The sequence below is a fragment of the Sander lucioperca genome, chromosome 11 (genome assembly GCF_008315115.2).
Source record: "Sander lucioperca isolate FBNREF2018 chromosome 11, SLUC_FBN_1.2, whole genome shotgun sequence".
NCBI lineage: Eukaryota > Metazoa > Chordata > Actinopteri > Perciformes > Percidae > Sander > Sander lucioperca.
In genome coordinates, this window is record NC_050183.1 from 25,469,415 (window position 1) to 25,491,250 (window position 21,836).

The window sequence follows — 21,836 nt, forward strand, 5'->3', positions numbered from 1 at the left end:
GTGTTGCATGTATTTAGTTAGTTGTTTGTACAACAGAGCAAACATCACTGCTATTCTACCTTCACAGGCAGACAGCCAGGGGGGAACGCTAGCAATTTCACTTGGGAACACCACGTTCCGAATCATAAGTGTGGAATTTATTGGGAGTTGTAGGTAATGATTCAAAGTTTTTATATATAATTGTTCTGTGTGCCTGTAACTACTCAAAATCCAACCCTGTAATTTTCAGTCATGGGTGAATTCTTCCAGAATAGCACTGACAGAGGTGAGACTATCTTGTATAATGTGCAAAACATACAATACATGCACATACATGCTGACACACACGCCCTCTCATATAACACGAATCCAGGCTCACTGAGGAGAAAGCATCGACTGTAACACAAGAGCGCTCCACGAATAACTCAGGCCTGTTCTGTCAGACATGGGCCGCACTACTGTTCATTTGCACAAGCAACTGCTGCAACAGCACATACTGCGTGACACAAAGAAAGACACAAAGGTATACATCCGTTCTGTCCCATCTTGAACTACTTTGAAAATCGATCAATTCGTTCAATCATTTTTCAATCAAAAATGCCAAACGTTTGCTGGTTACAGATTCTCAAATGTGCTTCTCTCTGTTACATATCATTGTATAAATTTAACATATTCGTGTTTTGATGTTGGTTGAGTAAAACAAAACCTTTTTTTTTTAAAAAGTCCCCTTGGCATTTTCTGACTATTTTTTAAACAATGTTTCTATTTCAAAGACTGAATGATTAATTGATTATATGAAGAAAAAAAATGACAGAGGAATCTATAATGGAAATAATCATACTCAAAAGCATCATAACTGTTAGAATAATGGCGGTAAGCTCATACTGTGATCCTAACAAACCTGGATCAGATGTTTTGGCTTTCATGATGTTCAAAAAGTCACTTTATCTTACTCCATGTAACTTCTGATTTCCATCATATGGGCAGAATCAGACACGGTGCACAGAGCTACGGTTAGATTTGATACTAACAAAAGATGGCTGTGGAAACTATATGGGATTGTTTGGGGGCCAAAGTTTACTCAGACAAACAGTTGCAGAGTATCAAGGTGTACATTAAATAAGACCTCAACAATAGTATGGCCAAAAGCAGGGTTACTCTGCGAGTGTAAACACGCCCAGTAAGTTGTCATCTCCTCGGCAACCTGGCTTTGATCAAGGCCAGATCTCCCAGCAGCCTCCAAAAGCCTGTAAGCAGCGAGACAGTTCAACATGCCTGTCTTCGGCCCTACTGTTCTGAGACAACCTCCAAGACATTTTCTTTAGCCGTGTGCCAAGAAGCTGTTTGGTTTCAATCTTGATCCATAACCACACCGGACGTTGTCAGATTTAGGGCTCATAATCTGCAGCGAGATCTGTTTGGGGCTTTGAAACCCTGCAGAGCTAATGGGCTAACTGCCATTTCTAATCATCATAGGAATTGATTTCCAAGCCTTCATGGGCAGCAACGGTCAAGATGGATGTCCCCGTCAGGTTTGACAGTCCACGATATTACAACAGTTAGCTGCATCACCTTCATGAGACGAGGACTAACTGGATGTGAAACAATGGACACATTTTGGTAAAGTAGATGGTTGGGCTGTCATTTCTTCCCTTTTAAATTTAGTTTGACAGCAGAAGATTGATGATGAATAATAGGGCTGGGACGATATGCGTTTGTCCCGATTCGATTCTTTCACGATCCATGGGTGCCGATTCGATTTGTATTGCGATTTTCATTAACTGCGATTCTAGAAGTATTGCGATTCGATAGTATTGAGTATTGCGATTTTTTTTCCCTTCTTTAACAAAAACAAAAGTTGAATAATACACTTCTAGAGACAATGTATCATGAGACATTTCAAAAAAGTAATTGTTTTCTAAGAAGAATGCACATTACATGTCTGACATTTATTTCATTTGTAAAGAAGTACAGAAAATGGATTTTTTGCATTTTCCGTTTTTGGTCTGTTTTGCTGGAAACAGATACAATGTAGTGTTTAAACAGAAAATTTTTAGGTGAATCGTTGGTAAAAATATATATAAATAATCGATTTTAAAAATCGTTGCAAAGAAAATCATGATACATTCGTGAATGGATTATTTCCCCCACCCCTAATGAATAATCTGACAAAAAATGCATAAGTATATTCTTAGCAACTATATGTACTTTCGTGCAAGATAATCGTATCAATCAACGTCATTTTGCAAGGTTTCATACGTTATTTTCTAACCGTTACATTTCAACTATGTGCATTTCAAATAAATGCAACAAAAATTAAGCTTGAACTCAATTTCGGGACAAAGTGACAGCCCTGGCAGACATGCAATCACTGGCTGTGATTGAGGTTGTCTGGCTCCAGCAAACACTCACCTTCTTGTGGCTCTTGAGGACAGAAGGAGTGACAAAGGCCTTCTCACACAGGTCGCACTTATACTTCTTATGGCCATCGTGCACCACCTGGATGTGAACATTGAGCGTGTCTTTCCTCTTGAAGGTGGCGTCGCAATGGTCACACTTGAATGTCCTCTCACCTGCAGCGAGCATAGAGGAACATTTGTAAGAGCCATTTGCAGTTCATCTATTGTTGTGCCTCTAAACGCACAGTCATCACGCACAGCGAGAGTGGACCCAATTTCACCGGGAGCGATTGTGTGGGCAGGAACATACAAAGAGGGGTGTTTCGCTGCACCAGACAACCCTGAACAATAGTCTTAGAAAAGTCTGGTTCTGGGTTCTTTTTTTTTTTTTTAACAGGAGTCGTCCTTTATTGTGCATTGGTAGCTTAACATATCCAAGGGGAAACAGTAAAGCAAACTGCTTTGCCATATGTTTCAGTTGAACGTCAAATGGTTCTGTCTTACTTTTTTACAGTGCAAAAAAAAACATCCCTTATTGCATTAATCATTCCACTGACAAGCACTAAAACGCCAGACAGACAGTACACTGACAGTACGATGGGGCACAATCTCAGCTGTTCACAGAGTGCAGCCTGACGTTTTCCTTCACGCCTCTGCTCTCTGTCTCCAAACAACAGCCTCTATTGTTGCGGAGTAGTTGTTTCCATTATATGGAGATCATTCAATTTTCACAGAGTAGTTTGGTGTGTGTGTGTGTGTGTGTGTGTGTGTGTGTGTGTGTGTGTGTGTGTGTGTGTGTGTGTGTGTGCGTGCGTGCGTGCGTGCGTGTGCGTATGTGTGTGCGTGTGCGTGTGTTTGGCGGGAGCAAGTGGTTACAAGCTTGTGCTCATTCTCCTGTTACCAAGGCAGATGATGGTCAGCTCAATAAACTGGACAACAGTGAAAGCTGAGGTCCATTGTGTTTTTAATCAAATCAAAACATCCACTTGATGATAATTAATGTCAACGACACCCTCGCATAAAGATTTCATTATTACTTGCAGCAGGGCTTCAGTCTGGTATTAAACCATGCAATGATAGTGATTTATACGTTAACATACACACAGGAATGTTCTCGGGGGTCTTGAAACAACTAGAAGACCACAACTGACATGTAACTCTACATAAATGTGCTGTGCATGTTTCTTTGGGCAAGAACCACACATACTAACAGATTCGTTCTGAAGTGGCTCGTACGAATAATTAACGAGAACTTGTCGCATTCAACAGTTTTCTTGTTTTTAGAACTTTTTCGAACAAAACTCCAGTAGTCCAGATCTGTCCAGATAGGATGTATGATATGATATGATATGATTTGATATGATATTTTATTTACGTGTCATGCCACTAAGTGGCCCATCCCACACGGAATTACATGACACCAAAACAGAAGTAATTTCATCCACAGCCTCCGGTCCAATGTCCACACACAACATACTCTACTTTGCACAAAAGAAATAACAAAGAAAACATATTACAGCAGCCACAACACAATTGTGTAACCCATAAATTGTCCAACTAGAACTAAACATTTCATACATAAAACATAACTACAGCCACAGAAAAATAAATAAATAAGTAAATAAATAAACAAGCAATGTCACTTCCAGACAGAGAACCATCGATACAAAGCTGTCTTCCTTACAGCCCATGCTTGTTCTAAAAAGTCTGCAAATGAAATGAAAATGTTTTATGTTCAAACAACCAAACTAACAGATCTATATACTGCCCCATCTCTTTAACTTTGTTAAATAATTACAATCTTAAATCATGTTAATATGGACAATACAAAGCAAAGTCAACTTCATTTTCAATTTCATTGAGATCATATAAATAACAGGTAGTAACAGTAAGTCTGCCTTTCTCAATGATAAAAAACAACAACTTTTGTTTGACTTGAACTGCTCTGGTCTCAAAACATCTTGGTCGCCTAAGCAACACAGTTGAAAATTAGCCCGCTGGCTAACACTGGCACATTGACAGAAATGGTGTCTGTGCGTTGTCCTTATAAATAAAATAAATGAAAGATAATATTTAACTTTTACACAATAAAATGTCTAAAAACAACTAGACTCCTGTTATATAGTTTGCTGAGTTGAGTACTTACATTATCCCAAATGTTTCCAACAAAGAAATCTGAAATTTTAATCAAGGACACGGTCCGTGTCATTTGGTAGCCTGTCAATGGCGTCATATCCCCTTTACGTATGCGTCAAGCATTGTGGTTGTCTGCCAGAATCTGTCACGAATTGACTTAACTTAACAATACACTTTTTTAGATCTTGGTTGTTTTAGTCATCGGACATCTGGATCTAAAGTTATCAGAGAAACAAGCTGAGCTTGTGGCAGCTCGGCTCCAGCCGCACCGATTTTTAACTCATTTTAGATTTTTAACATGAAAACGGCTTTATTCAGTGTTTTTTTTTTTAAACCTCCTGAACGATGAACACTGTAGGAATCCTAACCGGGAAAAACTGACTGCAGAATCTGAATGGATTTGGAGTTTAAATATGTTGCAGATATCAACTTAAATAAAATTAATCTTGGCTTGCCAATTCACAGACAGCTGTGAGGTTTCTTGTTTTTTATATTTCAGTAGATGTTATTTTCCCACTCCAACATAAGGGTCATCCTCCATTATAACACCTACCAGTGTAATATCAGCTGTATGATGGCAGCTGTCGTAATATTTTCTCGCTTTCAGGTCCCCTAATGCAACTACTGACACTGTTACCCTGTGCTGTTTTTTTGTCCGCTGATTTCCGACAGCAGGTCTCGGTAGTATTAAAGTCTTCTTTTTACTGAGATTACGTGATATTTTTGTGAATGAAACGTACACAAAAGGAGTGGAACAAGAAGCCTTAGGTAGAAATTTGTGGGCATGGATTACGCTAATAATCAAATCTAACGAACACTTGGCATTCATCAATTTGAAACAAGCAATTTAGGGCAAGTGTGTCCAGTTAAAGAGAGTACAAGACAAAAAAAAAAGTACAAGGCATTTAGAATAAAAATATGAAACTGTTCTTGCATTACTTTGGAGAAAAAAAATTAGATTTCACCTAAAAATGCTGTGACATCTGTGCTTCATTTTCTCATTTTGAGACAATCGCTAGAGAGCTAACGTGTATGTGCACTAACGTTAACTCACAGAGACAGGCACAATAATTCAATGGCATGTCTATTCTCTTACCTACAGTGAAATCACACACTGGATCCTCCCGCCCCACATGCTATCTAGAACTTGATACAGAATACGAGTCCTGGTATTATATGGCCTGCCTCCTGAGACAGCGGCAGGAAATGCCTTGAGCTTTACAATCTCTTTGTTATCTGGCTCAATTGGAGGACCAGCGCTGCATCCTGCCAAGGCTCGACTGTCTGGGGAAGAAAAGTCTCTGCTGGGTCACAGCAGCCAGGGACCAGCAGACAACCTGAACACTCTGTAATGTCTCCTTGGTGAGATGTTTAAAAGAGTTATGATGTCTATTATTAACGGAAATATCCACAGGGGTAAGGATGAGTTGAAGACAGATGGAAATATAGCACCGTCTAATCACATAAAAACTAGACTCTAGGCTTGTTTTCAAACTTTTTTCCAAAGAGATATTAAGATGGTCAACATTTTTAGATGGCTTGATCAAACTACAGGAGGGATAAAATAATCTATTCCAAGGTCATTTCTCCTCAAAACCCACTGCATGTTTCACAGGGCTCATTTAGTTATTGCATGTTATGCATAAAATATCATTATAACTTGATTTGTTTTGGTATTTTTAACTCAACATTTAAAATTAAAAAAAATATCACTAACTTTCTTGGCACTTCAACATTACCTTTTAAACTTATGGGTAGGGCTGCAACTGCAAGACATTGTTGAAGCTCTACTTATGTATTCATTGTGGGCAGGGTCATGACGACACACTAGGGCTGCTCGATTGTGGAAAAAAATCATAATCACAATTATTTTGGTCACTATTGAAATCACACTTATTTAATACGATTACTCGTTGACTTTTGGAAGCAATTATTGAACTTTAAAAACATTGAAACAGTTAACAAATCAACAGTGAAAACACCTCGAACTGTGAAATTTCCCTTGGTACTTTTCCTCGTTTGAACACATCTTACTTGGAAAAGGAAACGTGCAAAAAACTCGTTTTTCTCAATTACTCTGTTTTTGTGATCATTAGGAGCCGGAAATCGTAATAATGAATAACATTTTGATTAATTGCACAGCCCTACAACACACAGGGGGCTCTCCCACTCTGCTATACTTACTGTTGTGGATGAGTAAGTGACGCTGTAGAGAGAAGGGGGTGCGGAACAGAGCTTTGCACTCCTCACACTGGAAGGGTCTTTCCTCGGAGTGGGTCTGCAGAGAGAGCAGAGCAGCGTCAGCATGTTTATAATGTGTAAGGCGAGCCGCCGCCTGCCTCCGCGTGGATGTTGATGAAGCTTCTTAAATTGATGTGAGAGGATCATGCAGAAGGCTCTGTAGCCGATTTGGTTTGTTGACTTGATGAGGACAAGCAGCTCGAGGGGCTTTAAGTTCAAAGTGCTTCTGTTTTTCTGCCCCCCCCTATCCATCCCCGGCCTATCTATCTGAGTGACACCTCAATCCCAAAAGTAAACATGGGGGAGCTCATGGGGTGGTGCAGGCCAGAGACCCCACAGATACCCGCCACCAACGAGACCCTGATTGATTACAGCCTCACTAATAATTCTAGCTTTGAAGTGACTCCGCCTTTCAATTAATGCCTCTTCTCAGCAAACGGCAATCAGCTACATGTAATCGTATCAAGAAAGTCATTTCCGCTGTTGTGAAAGCCTAATTACAATGACCTCCCCCGGTGTAACGGTATGTGTGTGTGATACCACATCTGCTCACCTTCTTGTGATTCTTGTAGACGTTGCGGTGGGCAAACTCTTTCCCGCACAGCTTGCATTTGTATGGTTTGTCCTCGCTGTGGATGATCTTATGAGCCGTCACCTGGTCCAGGCGCTTGAACGAACGACTGCAGATCTCACAGGTATACGGTCGCTTCTCTAATCATTGGTTAGATTAAGAAAGAGATGACACATTAAGTTAAAGGGATAATTTGTTATTTTTTGTGGGGTTATATAAGGTTAGGTACTTATACATAGTCAGTGCTTTAACTACAGTAGATGGCAGCTACTCCAGTGTTCTGCTAAGTAAAATGACTGTTTGGCTTTGAAGAGAGCATAGGTAATGGCTTCAGTTCCCAGTCGGAAAAGGGCTGTCTGACGGCAAGCGCTGAAAATATTCTAAATATAGCATACACTGAAACAGGTATTGATTTTTTGAAGTGGGTCTTTTTCAGGTGTCTAAAATACGTTAAGCTGCTGCCCCCGTCCACAGCAGTACATTGCTTAGCGTCCGTGCCGGTACTCCTGTCTGCTTTATGTAACCATCTCCTGTAAGTAATACACTGACTATGGATAAGTACCTCGTACAACCCGACTTTAAAGAAGCTGAACTATTTCTTTAAGGACTGATGTATTTAAGGCACCATTTTCTTACCTGAGTGTGTGATCATATGACGTTTTAGCTGATTTGTAGAAATGAACTTCTTGTCACATGCGTGGCAGTCAAGTATTTCATGTACCTACAACAAAAGAGTAAAAGAGAAAGTTTTGGTCTTGCTGGTAATTTTAAATAAAAACTTAGGGTAAAGAGCACGGAAAAGTTGGAGGATCACGGTCTGCGATAGTCAACAGAAAGTAAATCAAGTCCGTTTACATTGGAGTGATGTCTACTGACAGAAAAGCAATTAAAGTGATGAAAAGTTCCAATCCCTTTTCTGCTTCAGAGCATTGCTCCAATAATTGCACATTCAATAGTTCCCTGGCGTACAGCTACAATAGCATATGCTAATGCAAAGCAGCTCCTCTTGTAAAGCTGATACTGCAAAAGCTTGTTCAGCTAAATGATGATAACGGCAGCTTTAAGCTGCTTCGGAGCTAACGTGTCATTATGGAAAGTTTGATTGCTCCACTGCGAGAATAATACTTAATGCACCAATGTCTTTGATGGAAGCTATAAGAACAATGTGTGACATATTTATTATAACACTTTGTGTTTAAGTAGGACTCAATTATTATGAACAACTTTATTAAAATGTTTTACTGGAAAAACATAATTTGTCAAATTGAATGTAATGCTGACCTAAATTTAGAGAAAGACATTCTGCCTTTCAGATCTCCAAATGTTATGACAACGGTTCAGACAATGGGCCCTATTTTAACAATCTAAGCGCACGGCGTGAAGCGCCTGGCGCAGGTGCGTTTAGGGCGTGTCCTAATCCACTTTTGCTAGTCACGGCGGAAAAAAGGGTCTGTGCGGCGGGCGCATCGTTCAAAAGGGTTGAACTGAACACACCTCCCTGTAAGACCAGCACGCCCATGGGCGCAAAAATGGGCGCAGGTGCATTTGTTATTTAAACGACGCGGGCGCTGGACGGGAAATTGATAACTGTGTCGGTCTTAGACTAGCAAAGACACATGCGCCGGGTGCAAGTTAGGGCCCAATGTGTGCATGTACAAATAGTGCATGATTGGAAATCTTTTCTGCTATCGTGAGCCACATATAATAGCAGGAATGGCACTTAGACACATAAGGAGGCCACATAGCAATATTACATACGCCTATTTTAAAATTCCCCGGAGGTCTGAAACAGGAGAATACTGACTCATAGGTGAAGTAGGTTAAATGATGCACTGCAGAACTATGTCACAACTTCCAGGTGACTTTAATTGTTGAAGAGTTTGGAGGTGGCTCGAAGATGAATTAGGTGACAGGGTGGATTAATGTCTATTGATTAATCTGGATGATACATGATGACAAGAGGAAATGAAAATGCACAATAACCAGCAGGGATAATTAATCAGGAATGTTGGTTAATGAATGGCAACCAATAAGAATTTGTGAGACAACTTGCATAATAACCCAATGCCCAACGTCGTCCAAAGTGCTGTCCTGATCTGAACTAGAAAACAACAGTGATTAATCCATTGAAACAAAAAACTGTTATCTATAGATATTCTTTTTTTTCTTTTTTTCTAAATCCCGATATATACAGCAAAGAGCAACTTTGAATATTGGACTTTTCTACACCAATCTCCTGTATTCTGGATAATTATTAAATACAATTATATTCATTGCATTGGAATGTTTGCATTACATGTTTAAAGCAGAATTATGCAACTATTTCACTTTAAAATAACAGCTTCAAAATCATTTTGATGTTACTCTGACTTGATGGTGCCTCCATCATTACCACTCTGCGCACCAATTGCCTGTCTTAGCACTATGTAACTTTGGAGAGCAGTACGATCTACATAACGCTTTACGGCAATAAGTCACAAACCACCAACTACGACACTGATTTTGGTGAAACAGGATCATATTTTTGGTGAAAATATTTTTCTGGTTTCCCGCTGATGTCCTCCGACTGTTCTGCCTTGACTCTCCGTGATTTACGGAGAAAGCTTTACTTGTTGCTAATGTAAGGCTAACCACTAACTGCTGCTAACATTAGCTGCCATCAGCTATAGATGCTCAGTTACATGTGGTGCTCAGAGCACAGGGGGAGTGTTGGGGTTTACACAGGTGTGTTGGACCGCTGGGAGGAGGACGTTTTCAGGCCGGGGGCCAGAAAAAGGGGGTGGGGGGATGGCGCCGGTCTCGCACCACAACCGGAACCAGCTTCAGCAGCTTCTACAGACATCATGGGAGAGGTAAAGAGACCGAAGAGTAGGGCTGGATATCATTCAAAAATATTTGATACCGATACCGGTTCCTAAACAATACTTTTTTCGATACTAATTTTATGAAACAAAAGGAAATTACAACATTACGCCGCAAATCTTTTTATTTATTTTTCAGCTCCTACTACGTGAGCTGTCTCTGTGTAACGTAGAGTGTTCTGCGTTCCTCTAAGACGTTTAACGTTAGACAGCCAATCACAAGCATTATTAGATTTTGGTAGAAGCATGCTGCATGTTAATTGGCTCACTGAATCTGATGCGATTCACTCCTTAGTAAATCTCATTAGGTGTTGAAATTGGGGATTGAATTACGAGGCATTTTTCGATACTCGATACTTTAGAGGCAATTCGGTCGGTGCCTAAAAGGTATTGGATACTGTACCAAGCCCTACCGAGGAGGACGCAGAGAAAACTAAGAAGAGAAAAGGAGTGAGTGTCTGAGCGAGAGGCCGCGGGGACAAGAGAAAAACTCAGACTAGATTTTAGTCGTTGGCCAGAGCTTCGCAAAATAAAAGGCTGCAAGACAGATACCGAGCTGGCCATCTTGCTGTTGGATAAGTAATATTGGCTGGCTTGCTATGTCTTGTGTTGTTGCACTTGCTTGATGTTTGGCTAGGTTATCAAAGTTATTGACTCTCTAGTTTTTTAACATTTTGTAATCATTACAAATGCACGCGTACAGCTGTCCATTTTTACGACAGCGGTGAATGAGTGAATTGCACTCTTCTTCTATTTAATGTTGCTTTAAGTGGAATAAATATTAGCCTACTTTGTGCACAACAAAGTGTAACCCACTTGAAGATGTCTAAACACCAAATGTAAAAGCTTTCATGAACTAAACATAGGCTGATAGTGGTAATACACAGTACCAACACAGATATCTATTTGTACAAAAACATTTTTAGAATGGTATTTAAACAGCCCTGTTCAGTTCTGTGATCCATCAATAAGAGGGAGAATGTTGACGCCAAGGTTAAAACCTTATTGTCTGCCAACAGAGCCTCTTAAATTTCACAAGACATGTGGGATGAGCTAGTGAAAAAGAAGCCAGACCTCTGCACTTTGTCACCTAGAATATATTTGTAACAACTTGACCATAAAGACAGCCTCACGTGGAGAGGGAATAATCGAACAAAGTGAACTCAGAAGCTCAGGAAGCAGAGCTGAAAGATAGATTAGGGGTTAGACTAGGTTATAGAAAGAGTGGAGTGTGATGGATTCAGCTGTACAGCAAAACAGAGACGTCACTGTAAAAATGGATCCTGCAGAACTGCGTAAGCTGAGTAAATCCTCTTGGATCCGAAGCAAAGTATCTGGCTGGGGTAATTTGAGCTGTACAGTAGATGTTGCAGAGCCTCACCTTTCTGTGTTCTTGGAGATTCAGAGAGGAGGAGCATTTTCTGTTGCATATGGTGCACGTGAGTTTCCGACGTGCACTCCCTATAAAGGAAAGAAAAACTGGATGAAAAATGACCCAACCTAACCGACAGGACTGATAACAGAAGTGGGCAATCATGAATACTATTTCAAGACAAGCATGGCACAGTAACAGAAAAACAAAGTTTTACTGGAGACTGAACTTTCCTCATCATCCCACCATTTTACCATTTTGGGACCCTCCCCTTATCCCCATCTGAATCGCATGACCCACATCTGACGAGTCTGATCCACTTCCTCCCTCGCCCACACACACACACACACACACACACACACACACACACACACACACAGCCTTGTCCTGACCACATTGGTAAAACATAAAGGGCCAGATCTCATCTCCATCAGCCTCTGAGATTAATGTCTTAATCTCGGGTTGATACTTGATTCAGGCTGCGTAGATCCCCGCTGCCCTACATCCCATCATAAATAGCTATGGAAGTCCAATTATCTAAAGGAGTGAGCCGCCCCAGAACACACAGGTCAACAATTATGTAGCGCAAGTAATTAGAGATGTGCCTCAACGTTGCGGAGATTTTAACTGATCGAGGTCAAGTACTTTTATTGCAGTTCCTTGAGTGCTGAGGCTGCTAATGGACAATAGGCTTCATTACATGACGTTTTTGAAAAATAAAAGAAAAGTGCTATGCATGTGAATATGTGTGTGCTAGAGACAGAAGAAAAAAATGACGGAGAGGCATACAGGGAGAGACAGAGATGCCAACCTGTGTGAACATTTCCTTTATGCTTCTTCAGAGCGTCCTTGCTTTTGAATCTTTTGCCGCAGCTCTCTGCTTTACAGATGAACCTGGCATCTCCTTTACAGGCTTCCTTGTGCTGTTCAAAACTGTACACACAGGATACAGAAGAAGACTTTATCTAACTGTGCGTCTTAGGAAGTAAATGGCATGTGTCCATTATACATTGTACAGCTTGTTATTTAGGTGGTAAATTCCCTGTATACAGCAACTGCATGTTACCTGGATATTGATCTGAATGTGTTGTGGCAGATGGAGCACTGGTGTGCTTTAGAGTCGCCTGACGGGTCCAGTGACTCAGAACAATGCAAAACACTGGGGAAGGATTCAAAATAAAAAACAAATTAGGCACCAAATAGGAAATGAAACACATCGGGGTGATGGCTACACAAAGGTAAATTGTCATGAGCAGATATACAGGATAAATGAATTTGAATAATTCTTACTGAAGTTATCAGATTATCAGGTTTGACCTAAATTTAAACCAACTGTAGAGTGGAAGAATACACATAGTAGTATATAGAGTTTGAGATTATGGGAAATGAATGTATTTGATTTCTTGCAGAGCGTTAGATAAGGGGATCAATACCACTCTCATGTCTGTATGTTAAATATAAAGCTACATTCAGCAGAGGGTTAGCCTAGCTTAGCATTAAGACTGGAGACAGGGGACAACAGTTAGCCTGGCTCTTTCTGAAGTTAAAAAAAACCCTGCCTACCAGCACCTCTAAAGCTCACCGATTCACATGTTAGATCTCATTTTTTTAATCCGTCAAATAAACGTAGTGAAAAACAATAATTTGTGGTTTTATGGCTGATTATGAGCTGAAATGTTTCTTGGTGTCATGGTGACAAGAAGAGTCCAGGAAGGATTAAAACCATCAATATATAACATGTTAATAAGTGAGCTTTAGAGATGCTACAGTAATAGGCGGATTTTGTTTTGCTTGCTGTTTCCCCGTTTCCAGTCTTTGTGCTTAACTAAGCTAAGCTAAGCTAAGCTAAGCTAAACTAAGCTAAGCTAACTTGCTGCCACCTGTAGCTTTATATTTAACAGACAACAGATATACAACAGATATGAGAGTCGTATCTAACTTCTCGCTTAAAGGAGAACTCCGGGCAATTTTTACGTTAATCTTGATCGCTATAAGTATGTGAGTACTGTCGATAGCAAAAAAAACGAGCCAAATCCGAGGCCTGTTTCTTGTACAGTAATAGCGTTACTGAAGGCTAGCTCTAGCTCCATAGTTACGTTACTCCAAGCTTCTTCCCTTGTGAACACCTCCGCTCTTCACTCTTCACACACTACGCTCCGATCTGCACACTGCTTTTCCTGCTACAACTGAATTCCTGCGGGACTTCAGCGCAAGACTACAGCCAGCCTTCTGTAACGCTGTTACTTTACAACAAACAGGCATCATTTGGCCTGTTTCCATGTAGTTACATAGTCACTGATATGATCATAACCACTACAGTGCTCAATTACCTATTTTTGAGGGGGAAATAAACTTTTTTTGCCGCAAAAATTTTGCCGCGAAAGCATGAACTGTCCTCTGGAGCAGTGGTTCCCAACCTTTTTTCCTTGGCGCCCCCCCTACTTATATCTAAGAAAAGCTGAGCCCCCCCTCCGAAACCAAAGTTGAGGTAACTCTCGAGATACAGCCTTACTATCTTTTTTGATACAGAGGAGTTATCAGCACTTTTACGTTTCTCCGCCATGTTTCATTCATAAAATAGTGATGCCATGGCGGCGGGAAAAATGAGGATGATAGCAGCTAGCAGCTGACCTGATGACAGCAGGGTCCCAGGTTAAGAGGTCCCGGAGGTTTGGCCTACTAAGTAGCCTGCCTACAATTTTAAGCGAGAACAAAAATATATAGTTTTTATACAGACTTTTGTATACATTATATATTCTAGTGTATTATCATAATTTGTTTAACATGTGCAAATATTTTTTTTTTTACCTCAACCTCAAACCAGATAAAGACTTGCGCACCCTCTGTGATCTTTGCCGCCCCCCTGAGGGGTCCCCGGACCCCAGGTTGGGAACCACTGCTCTGGAGGACATCCACCAGACCAGCGGGCGCCCGTGGATTGTTGTCGGCCGCGGCAGGCGGGGAAGGCAGGGAGGAAGTAGAAGGATGCCAGTCTAAGGCAACGATGACACAGTTCGCCACTGCAGAGACTACTATTCACCAACGCCAGATGGATCGCACAAAAAATGGATATATATGCTACAAATACACACAGAACTGCTGCTTGATGACGAAAACACATCTTGTTGTCATGTAAGGGCCCTGTTCATGTTGCACAGACATTTTAATTGCATTTTGTGTCTGTTAAGAGGCACAAAGGCACTCTTTATGATATGCCCCCAAAACTGCTGTTTTAGCAATGTGAGCTCTGGGCATTAGCTGCAGCAGCTCCGTGATGCTAGCACCGATTTGGCTCGTTTTTTTTGCTATCGACAGTACTCACATACTTATAGCGATCAAGATTAACGTAAAAATTGCCCGGAGTTCTCCTTTAACTCTCGGCAAGAAACACATGAGCATAAAATGTCGAACTATGCCTTTTTATTTTTCATCTTACTTTGTTGTTTTGTGGAACCAGCAACATCTCCTTCTGAATTAATGTATTTTGTGTTAGAAGCAACAAAATGAAAACCATTACAAACTGAACCATCATGTCTAATAAAAATAAACTTAATTGCTGCCAAACTGACTTAATACCTTTTTCAGACTTCTTAATGACCTGCAGATTCATTGAACAGTTCAACGTTAAATAAAACTACACCACAAGCAGCTTAGTGATGGAAAAGAGAACCCACTGGCGCTGCAGAGCCTGTTTGATGGGGAACTTCTTGCCACAGTTTTTGCATTTGAACTCCTTCTCCTCTGTGCTGGGCCTCTGGTGCAGACTCTGGAGGTGGGCGGCCAGGATCTCCTCACTGGGAAAGCTGCTCTCACACAGCAGGCAGGGGTGGTCCTCCTTCTTTATTATTAGCTCTGTAGAGATGGGACACACACACACACACACACACACACACACACACACAATGAGCAAAGATCTCACAGACAATTATATGGCCATTTTGTTTGATTGTCTTTGAAAAAGTATATGATAGCATTGCTTGATTATGGAAAAAATCATAATGACAAGAATTTTGGTCAATATTGAAATCACAATTATTTAACTGATTACTCGTTGTCTTTTTGAAAGATGCTGCTATTATTGAACTTAAAAAACAGTGAAACAGTTAAACAAATCAACAGTGACAACACCTTGAACTGTGACATTTCCCTTCATACTTTTGCTGAATGAACTTCGCTTAATTGCACAGCCCTAGTATATGATAAATGAATTATCAGTTCAGGATTACAAATAAGGTAACATAATTCCACTGTACCCATTTCAACAAGATGCCTAGCATCTTTACTGTTTTCGTCGTCATCTTTGATGACCTCCTCCTCTTCTTCCTCCTCCTCTTCCTCCATGTCACTGTCCAGGTAGCCTATCAGGAGCTCTGTGTCAGTCTCTATGTCATCCACAGCCAGGTAAAAGATGTTCTCTCCATCCTAAGAAACAACAACATGCTTATAATTAGAGCTGCACGATATGAGGAAAATTTGCGGAATGCAATGACGTTGTTGAATATCGCAATAACGATATAATTTGCGATATAACGTTAAAGTGTACTCAGTTGGGCGCCTGGATAGCTCACCTGGTAGAGCAGGCACCCATATATAGAGGTTTATTCCTCAACACAGCGGGCCTAGGTTCAACTCTGACCTGCGGCCCTTTGCTGCATGTCATTCCCCCTCTCTCTCCCCTTTCATTTCTTCAGCTGTCCTGTCAATAAAGGCCTAAAAATGCCCAAAAAATAATCTTAAAAAAAAAAAGTGTACTCAGTTCTGCCTTTCCGCTGCTTTAAGTGTTCTGCTCAAATACAGCAAATTGCTTGTTGACATTTGAAAGAACAAAAAAAATAATTTCCAACATTATTTTATTGAACAAATTGAACATAAAAAGCCCTATTGAAAAAGGAATGACACTCACATTTGAAAGTGTAGTTTTCTACTGACACTCTCTTTCATCTAACTCAAACAATCTCAGAGTGACTGTCGCGATATGTCACAGCCTATCGAGATGTGTTTATTGTGCAAGTTGATATTGTGATAACGATAAAAAAAAATATATATATATATATATATATTGTGCAGCCCTAGTTATAATATAGTAATCACACAATAACAGTGATGCCACAGAGCCCTGGCAGAGCAGGACCAGACAAACCTGAGTAGAATGGAGCATTCCTGCTAAAATACAGCTACAGTATAACCGTTTATGGTAATGCACACTGAGTTGAGACTGGCTGAAGGTTGAACTCATTACACCCAGACAAAAGTCTATTAAGCCTGATTAAGGCCGCAGGTCAAAAGCTCAAACCCTTAAAAATGTTGTCATTAACTTCCTTGTCCTTAAAGGTCATGCAAATAAAATCAAACAGTCATTTTGTTTTAACTATGGGATTCTAAATATACATAAATAATGATTAAGAGGAAAGCTACACAATAAATGTCACTGTTGATGGAACACAGAGCTTTGACACACATGATGACCTTTAAACGACCAATCACTTTGGGCATCGGTGTATTAATGGCAGGAACTTGGCCCTGGCTCCTCTTCATTCCAACTCTATTTTTCTTCCATCATGAGAAAGCAATCTGTTTGATCTTTTGCACAGAAGTGCAAGAGGTGAAATTTCCCAGATCCAGTATGCTGGGGTATGTAGTATGCAAGTTCACCACTCTCTCACCACTGTTTATCGTATTGTAACTTCAATATTTATGTAATCTTGCGTGATCATCTGGAATATCTAAATCTACATCCACACTACTATATTTTCTTTTAAAAAATCTTCTGCTACGTTTATGCCTCACGTCCACACTACGTTGCTGTTTCTGAGTCCCTATAATGGAGACATTTGGAAACACTGCTGCCCCTGTTTTGGTTTAAAAACAGCTTTGTAGTCTGGACGGGCACAAACGGTAACCTTTGGAAATGACGACGCACCCCAGTCAGTCTTATCGGTTAGGTAGGATTACATACCTTTCAGTAACAGTTCCACCTCATCATCGGTCCAAACAAATAAATCCCTGGTCTTACTTTAAGCCATTGTTCTTTCTCCAAAGTATTTCAACTTATACATCCAATCCGATTTTCAACCACAGAGTAACACCAGACAATCTGCTTCCTGTTTACACCGGCACGCACATGCCCCGTGCAAGTGAATGGTCATGTGATATCTGCTGTCAGTGCTGTGTTAATATGGATGGAGATTAGTTCCGCTACGGAGCTAAAACACTTGTGTGTACGGAGATCCTTTTTGTTTCAAAACGCCATTTAAAAATGAAAACGTATTGGTGTGGATGTAGTCTCACAGAACAAAGGCTTCCATTTTTATCCTGCGCTACTGAAACAAAGTGACTTTTCAGATCTTGCTTTGAAGGTTTTATTCAGGCTGAGAAGAGAGAGAGTCTGTACACTCATAAGACTTTCAATATGGAAAAAATCGAACTAGATTCCAATATTTATTACCTGTATAAGTAAAATAATATCTCTCCTAGGGGTCTCTTAACAGCCACATTTACAAAAATAAATCAATAGCCGACTCTGACAGATGTGTATTGTTTTCTAGTCTGTCTTTCTCTAGTCTGTCTTTTTATGTAGGTCTTTATGTTCCACTGAGAGGAAATATACCTGTATGGCTGCCAAGTTCTTCTGCTCTTGTGAAGGCGCCTGATGGACAAACCGCAGCCAGTTGGCATAGCGTGGGTTACTAGCATCCAGAATATACAGCACATCTCCTTTACTGCCACGGACCTGGAAATAAAGTACAAGAACTGCATGAGTTGTCAGAAGCGAACAATTGATTCTTCTTCTCTTGTTATTTTCATGATTTGTCTTCTGTGCGTCAAAGTGTGTTGGCCTAACATATGAACACCTAATCATGTGCACAGGCTGGTACCTCCTAATGTGGCAGCTACAGATAACTACATCACAGCTTTTATTTCAGTGGTTACAAGCAATGGCTTCACCGCAACATGAGTCATTTTAAATCAGCCAGTATGGTTAGTTGATCTGCAAAGTAATTAAATATTCTCTTTATCACAGAAAAACTGAGCACATATTTGGACAGAAATGCAAGCAGCTGTCTTTCTTCCACAGCTGTCCCATGAAAAAGGATGTTTTGAGCTTAACTGCAATATGAGCTGTTAATTACCACATTACATATTTAACACAGCTTTAGCAGGTGTGAGGCTTGTGTTATCATGCTGTATGAACATCTTACTGTAACTAGAAACAACATAAAGTCACATTTTAGTTACTTCTGTCAAACAGCAAACGCACATTTGTTTCTCGAGACAACATTTTGCTTTTAACCACTCACACCTTTGAGTTCTGAAACCTTTGAATGTGTAAAAATATGAGAATGTATGTGGTGTAAACATATGAGAATGTATGTGGTGTAAACATATGAGAATGTATGTGCATTCACCTCCCACATAAGCCTGGTGTCCGAGCTTTCATCCAGTTCACCAGGCAGCTTTTTCTCACCTGCAAAAGGGCCAAACTTTTCTCCCTTTAAAACAAAACACAGGGATCAATTTGTCAAACACAATGCCATTGTAAAACAGACAGGCACCAAAAATGAATTATTATGAATTAAAACATTATACGCTCCAGTGGACTGTCCAAACCATGATTTTTGCACTGTGGGTAAATGTTGAATAGCCTAGTGTTTAATGTGACATGAGAGTACATCCTTCACAACTGGACATTTTTACTTTTGATCTCCCAGAAGAGTCAAAGCTCCAGGGGGCGTGGTCAAAATGTGTTCTTCGTGTTGCATTCATGTTCATCCTCAACCGGCTTTACCACAGTACCACACATTTAAATAACAATAGCCTTCAGAGTGCGAACACACCCCTACTGATATATGAACCTATTCACCCAATGACATATTTCACAACTCCATACGCCTTCTCTATACATCTGGCAGCAGGGGGGAAATATTGTCTGCAGTTTTGCAAAATGAAGTAAAAAACGGAGAGCTTTAAGCTGAATGCAACATTCATGTATAGTATGTACTGTGTTGCCTCCCAAGACAGCCGCGAGACCCTTCTTCGCCGACATGAATACATTGTATTGTAGTGAACGGGAGAAACAACTGGAGTTACTGTAGCTACGTGGCAGTTCACGTCAGAGGAGCCTTGGGTTTACACTGAGACATTGACAGAGACTACAAGGAATAAGGCGAACAGAAAAACTGTCTACAACGCTTAGAATTCATTTTAAAAGTAACATATAACGCTTCCCGCGTGTATACTCGGTTACAAAGTTGCCCAGTCAGAAACAACAAACCTTTTTCACTCGCCTCGCCGTGTAAAGACCGATTCCATCCTGGACCTTTGACGATTTCAGAGAAAATCTGTCTGGCACATACATACCCAACATTGTCATTACTCGGAAATGTTTCCTTCAATGACAATTTGTTGGCTATTAGGAATGTCAGCGGAAGTGAATAAGCATTGTCAGTTTGAATTTAGAGCAGATAGTTTCTCCGTAAAGCGGTCCAGGTTGAACTTCTGTTGCTCCTGCAGCAAGAATGCAAAGCGGCGTCCTGATTGGTCCAAAGTTTGTAACCAGAAGCTACCTTTACTGTCGTGCAACACTCCAGCCTGTGTTTCATTCAGGCTGCACTCCCAGCATGCCCGGGATGAAAGCAGCACTGTAGATGCAGTAGTACTGTAGTTATACACGTACAACATTTCCCCTACATACTATTAGTGTATACACACGCTGCATTTTAGTAACTTTGTAACTAGCATATGGTAAAGTGTTATAGAAGATATAAAAGCCCTCACCTGAGACTTTTTAAGATTCAAAGATTTAAAATCCTTTATTAATCTCACAATTGGGAAATTCACATTGACTGCTGAGTCAATGAGACTGCTGAGTTATTGGATATGATTTTGTGGGTGAAAATTACTCAGTGAAATATTTATATACCAATAATTATAAAAAATAATAATTATGTCTGAATCATTTACTAATTGGTTTAAAATAGGTTAAAATATGTAGAAATTTTGCCACAAAGAGTCTCCTTTAAGGGCCACGGAATAATGCACAGGAATATGAAAATTAATAATCTGAGTATTTAGGAAAAGTTACTTTGAATAGTTATTCCCATTGTCATACATCGTATGAGAAAAAGACGCAGCCTTCTGTAAACTTTCCAAATGCAGCAGCTCTAATGCCCTTTTTCTCAGTGCATATATTACAGAAAAAGTGGCTGTAACAGTTTGATATCATTGCAAATTCTGATCCATTAATACTGGCAGGTTATTACACCCTAAACTGTTGCAGAAGCTACGGGGCATTACCTTCACTAAGATGACAATGCATGCATTTCACATAGCTCAGAAAAAAACCACTCACCATCATTTTCCTCATTCACCATTAGCCTCTAAAACCTCAGACTATTGTGATGGCTGTGTGTTTTGGCTTGCATCTATCTGTTCGATAATTCAATAACTACATTGTACCAACAAGCAGTAGACCAGTGGTCTGACTGACCTTTTCAGCTTAAAACAGTCGGCTCCTTGGGCCAGAAACCACAATTTACCAACAACCTAAGGCTGCTGGGACAGATGGTTCTCCTGGCCTGAAGGAACCATCTGAACCAAACATTCCAGGATGAAAAACTTAACCCTTGTGTTGTCTTTGGGTCAAATTTGACCCGTTTTCAAAATTACTATATCAGAAATATGGGTTTCTTTACCCAAAAATAACATGGATGATTCCACACAATGGCTTCGCAAGTAAAACAAAATATCGGATCTTTTTTAGGGTGTTTTATTTCATTTTTTAGCATTTGAAAAAAAATGGAAATGTTTCTAAACAGTATCCCGACTGAACGTCGACATATACCCTTCTGTGATGATCCTTCCTTTAATATTAGTATAAATAATTCATAATTTCTGCTTTTGTAACTCAAGAATTAGGTATAATTTTCTAAAAGTGAGGTTTATTGACCACGAATTCCAAAAATAAGTGTAAAACTAGTGATAATAATTTGGTGTTAGTGGTGTTTATACATGGTAGTGAAAAGAAGCGTTAAACGTCAAAAAAGCGCCAAAAACATTGAAAAAAGCGCCAAAAATGTTTTTAAAAAAGACTAAAACGTTAGAAAAAGTGTTGATTTTCAGTTTTCAACCGGCAAGTGCATGGTTGAATGGAAGACAACACAAGGGTTACATCAGGAGTTATGATCATACCTACCTGTCCCAGTAATGGTGACTGGTAACATTTTGATTATATAATTACTATTTTCACATATTGCTGGTTATACAAGGCTACATATAAA

At 40.0% G+C, this 21,836-nt stretch overlaps 1 protein-coding gene across 1 annotated transcript in view; it reads right to left on the reverse strand.

Annotated features, from left to right (window-relative positions):
* Positions 1–20,143, reverse strand: part of prdm5 (PR domain containing 5) — a 41,975-nt gene extending 21,832 nt beyond the window's left edge. The window contains exons 1-12 of the mRNA XM_031311882.2: positions 19,832–20,143; positions 18,966–19,049; positions 18,167–18,289; positions 15,813–15,981; positions 15,234–15,411; positions 12,626–12,718; positions 12,371–12,492; positions 11,569–11,648; positions 7,963–8,047; positions 7,309–7,466; positions 6,699–6,792; positions 2,392–2,552 (exon numbers count right to left, since the gene is read on the reverse strand). Of these exons, the coding sequence (XP_031167742.1) occupies positions 2,392–2,552; positions 6,699–6,792; positions 7,309–7,466; positions 7,963–8,047; positions 11,569–11,648; positions 12,371–12,492; positions 12,626–12,718; positions 15,234–15,411; positions 15,813–15,981; positions 18,167–18,289; positions 18,966–19,049; positions 19,832–19,930 (1,446 nt within the window). The 5' untranslated portion in view covers positions 19,931–20,143. The remainder of the gene's footprint in view (positions 1–2,391; positions 2,553–6,698; positions 6,793–7,308; positions 7,467–7,962; positions 8,048–11,568; positions 11,649–12,370; positions 12,493–12,625; positions 12,719–15,233; positions 15,412–15,812; positions 15,982–18,166; positions 18,290–18,965; positions 19,050–19,831) is intronic.
* Between the last annotated feature and the right edge of the window lie 1,693 nt (positions 20,144–21,836).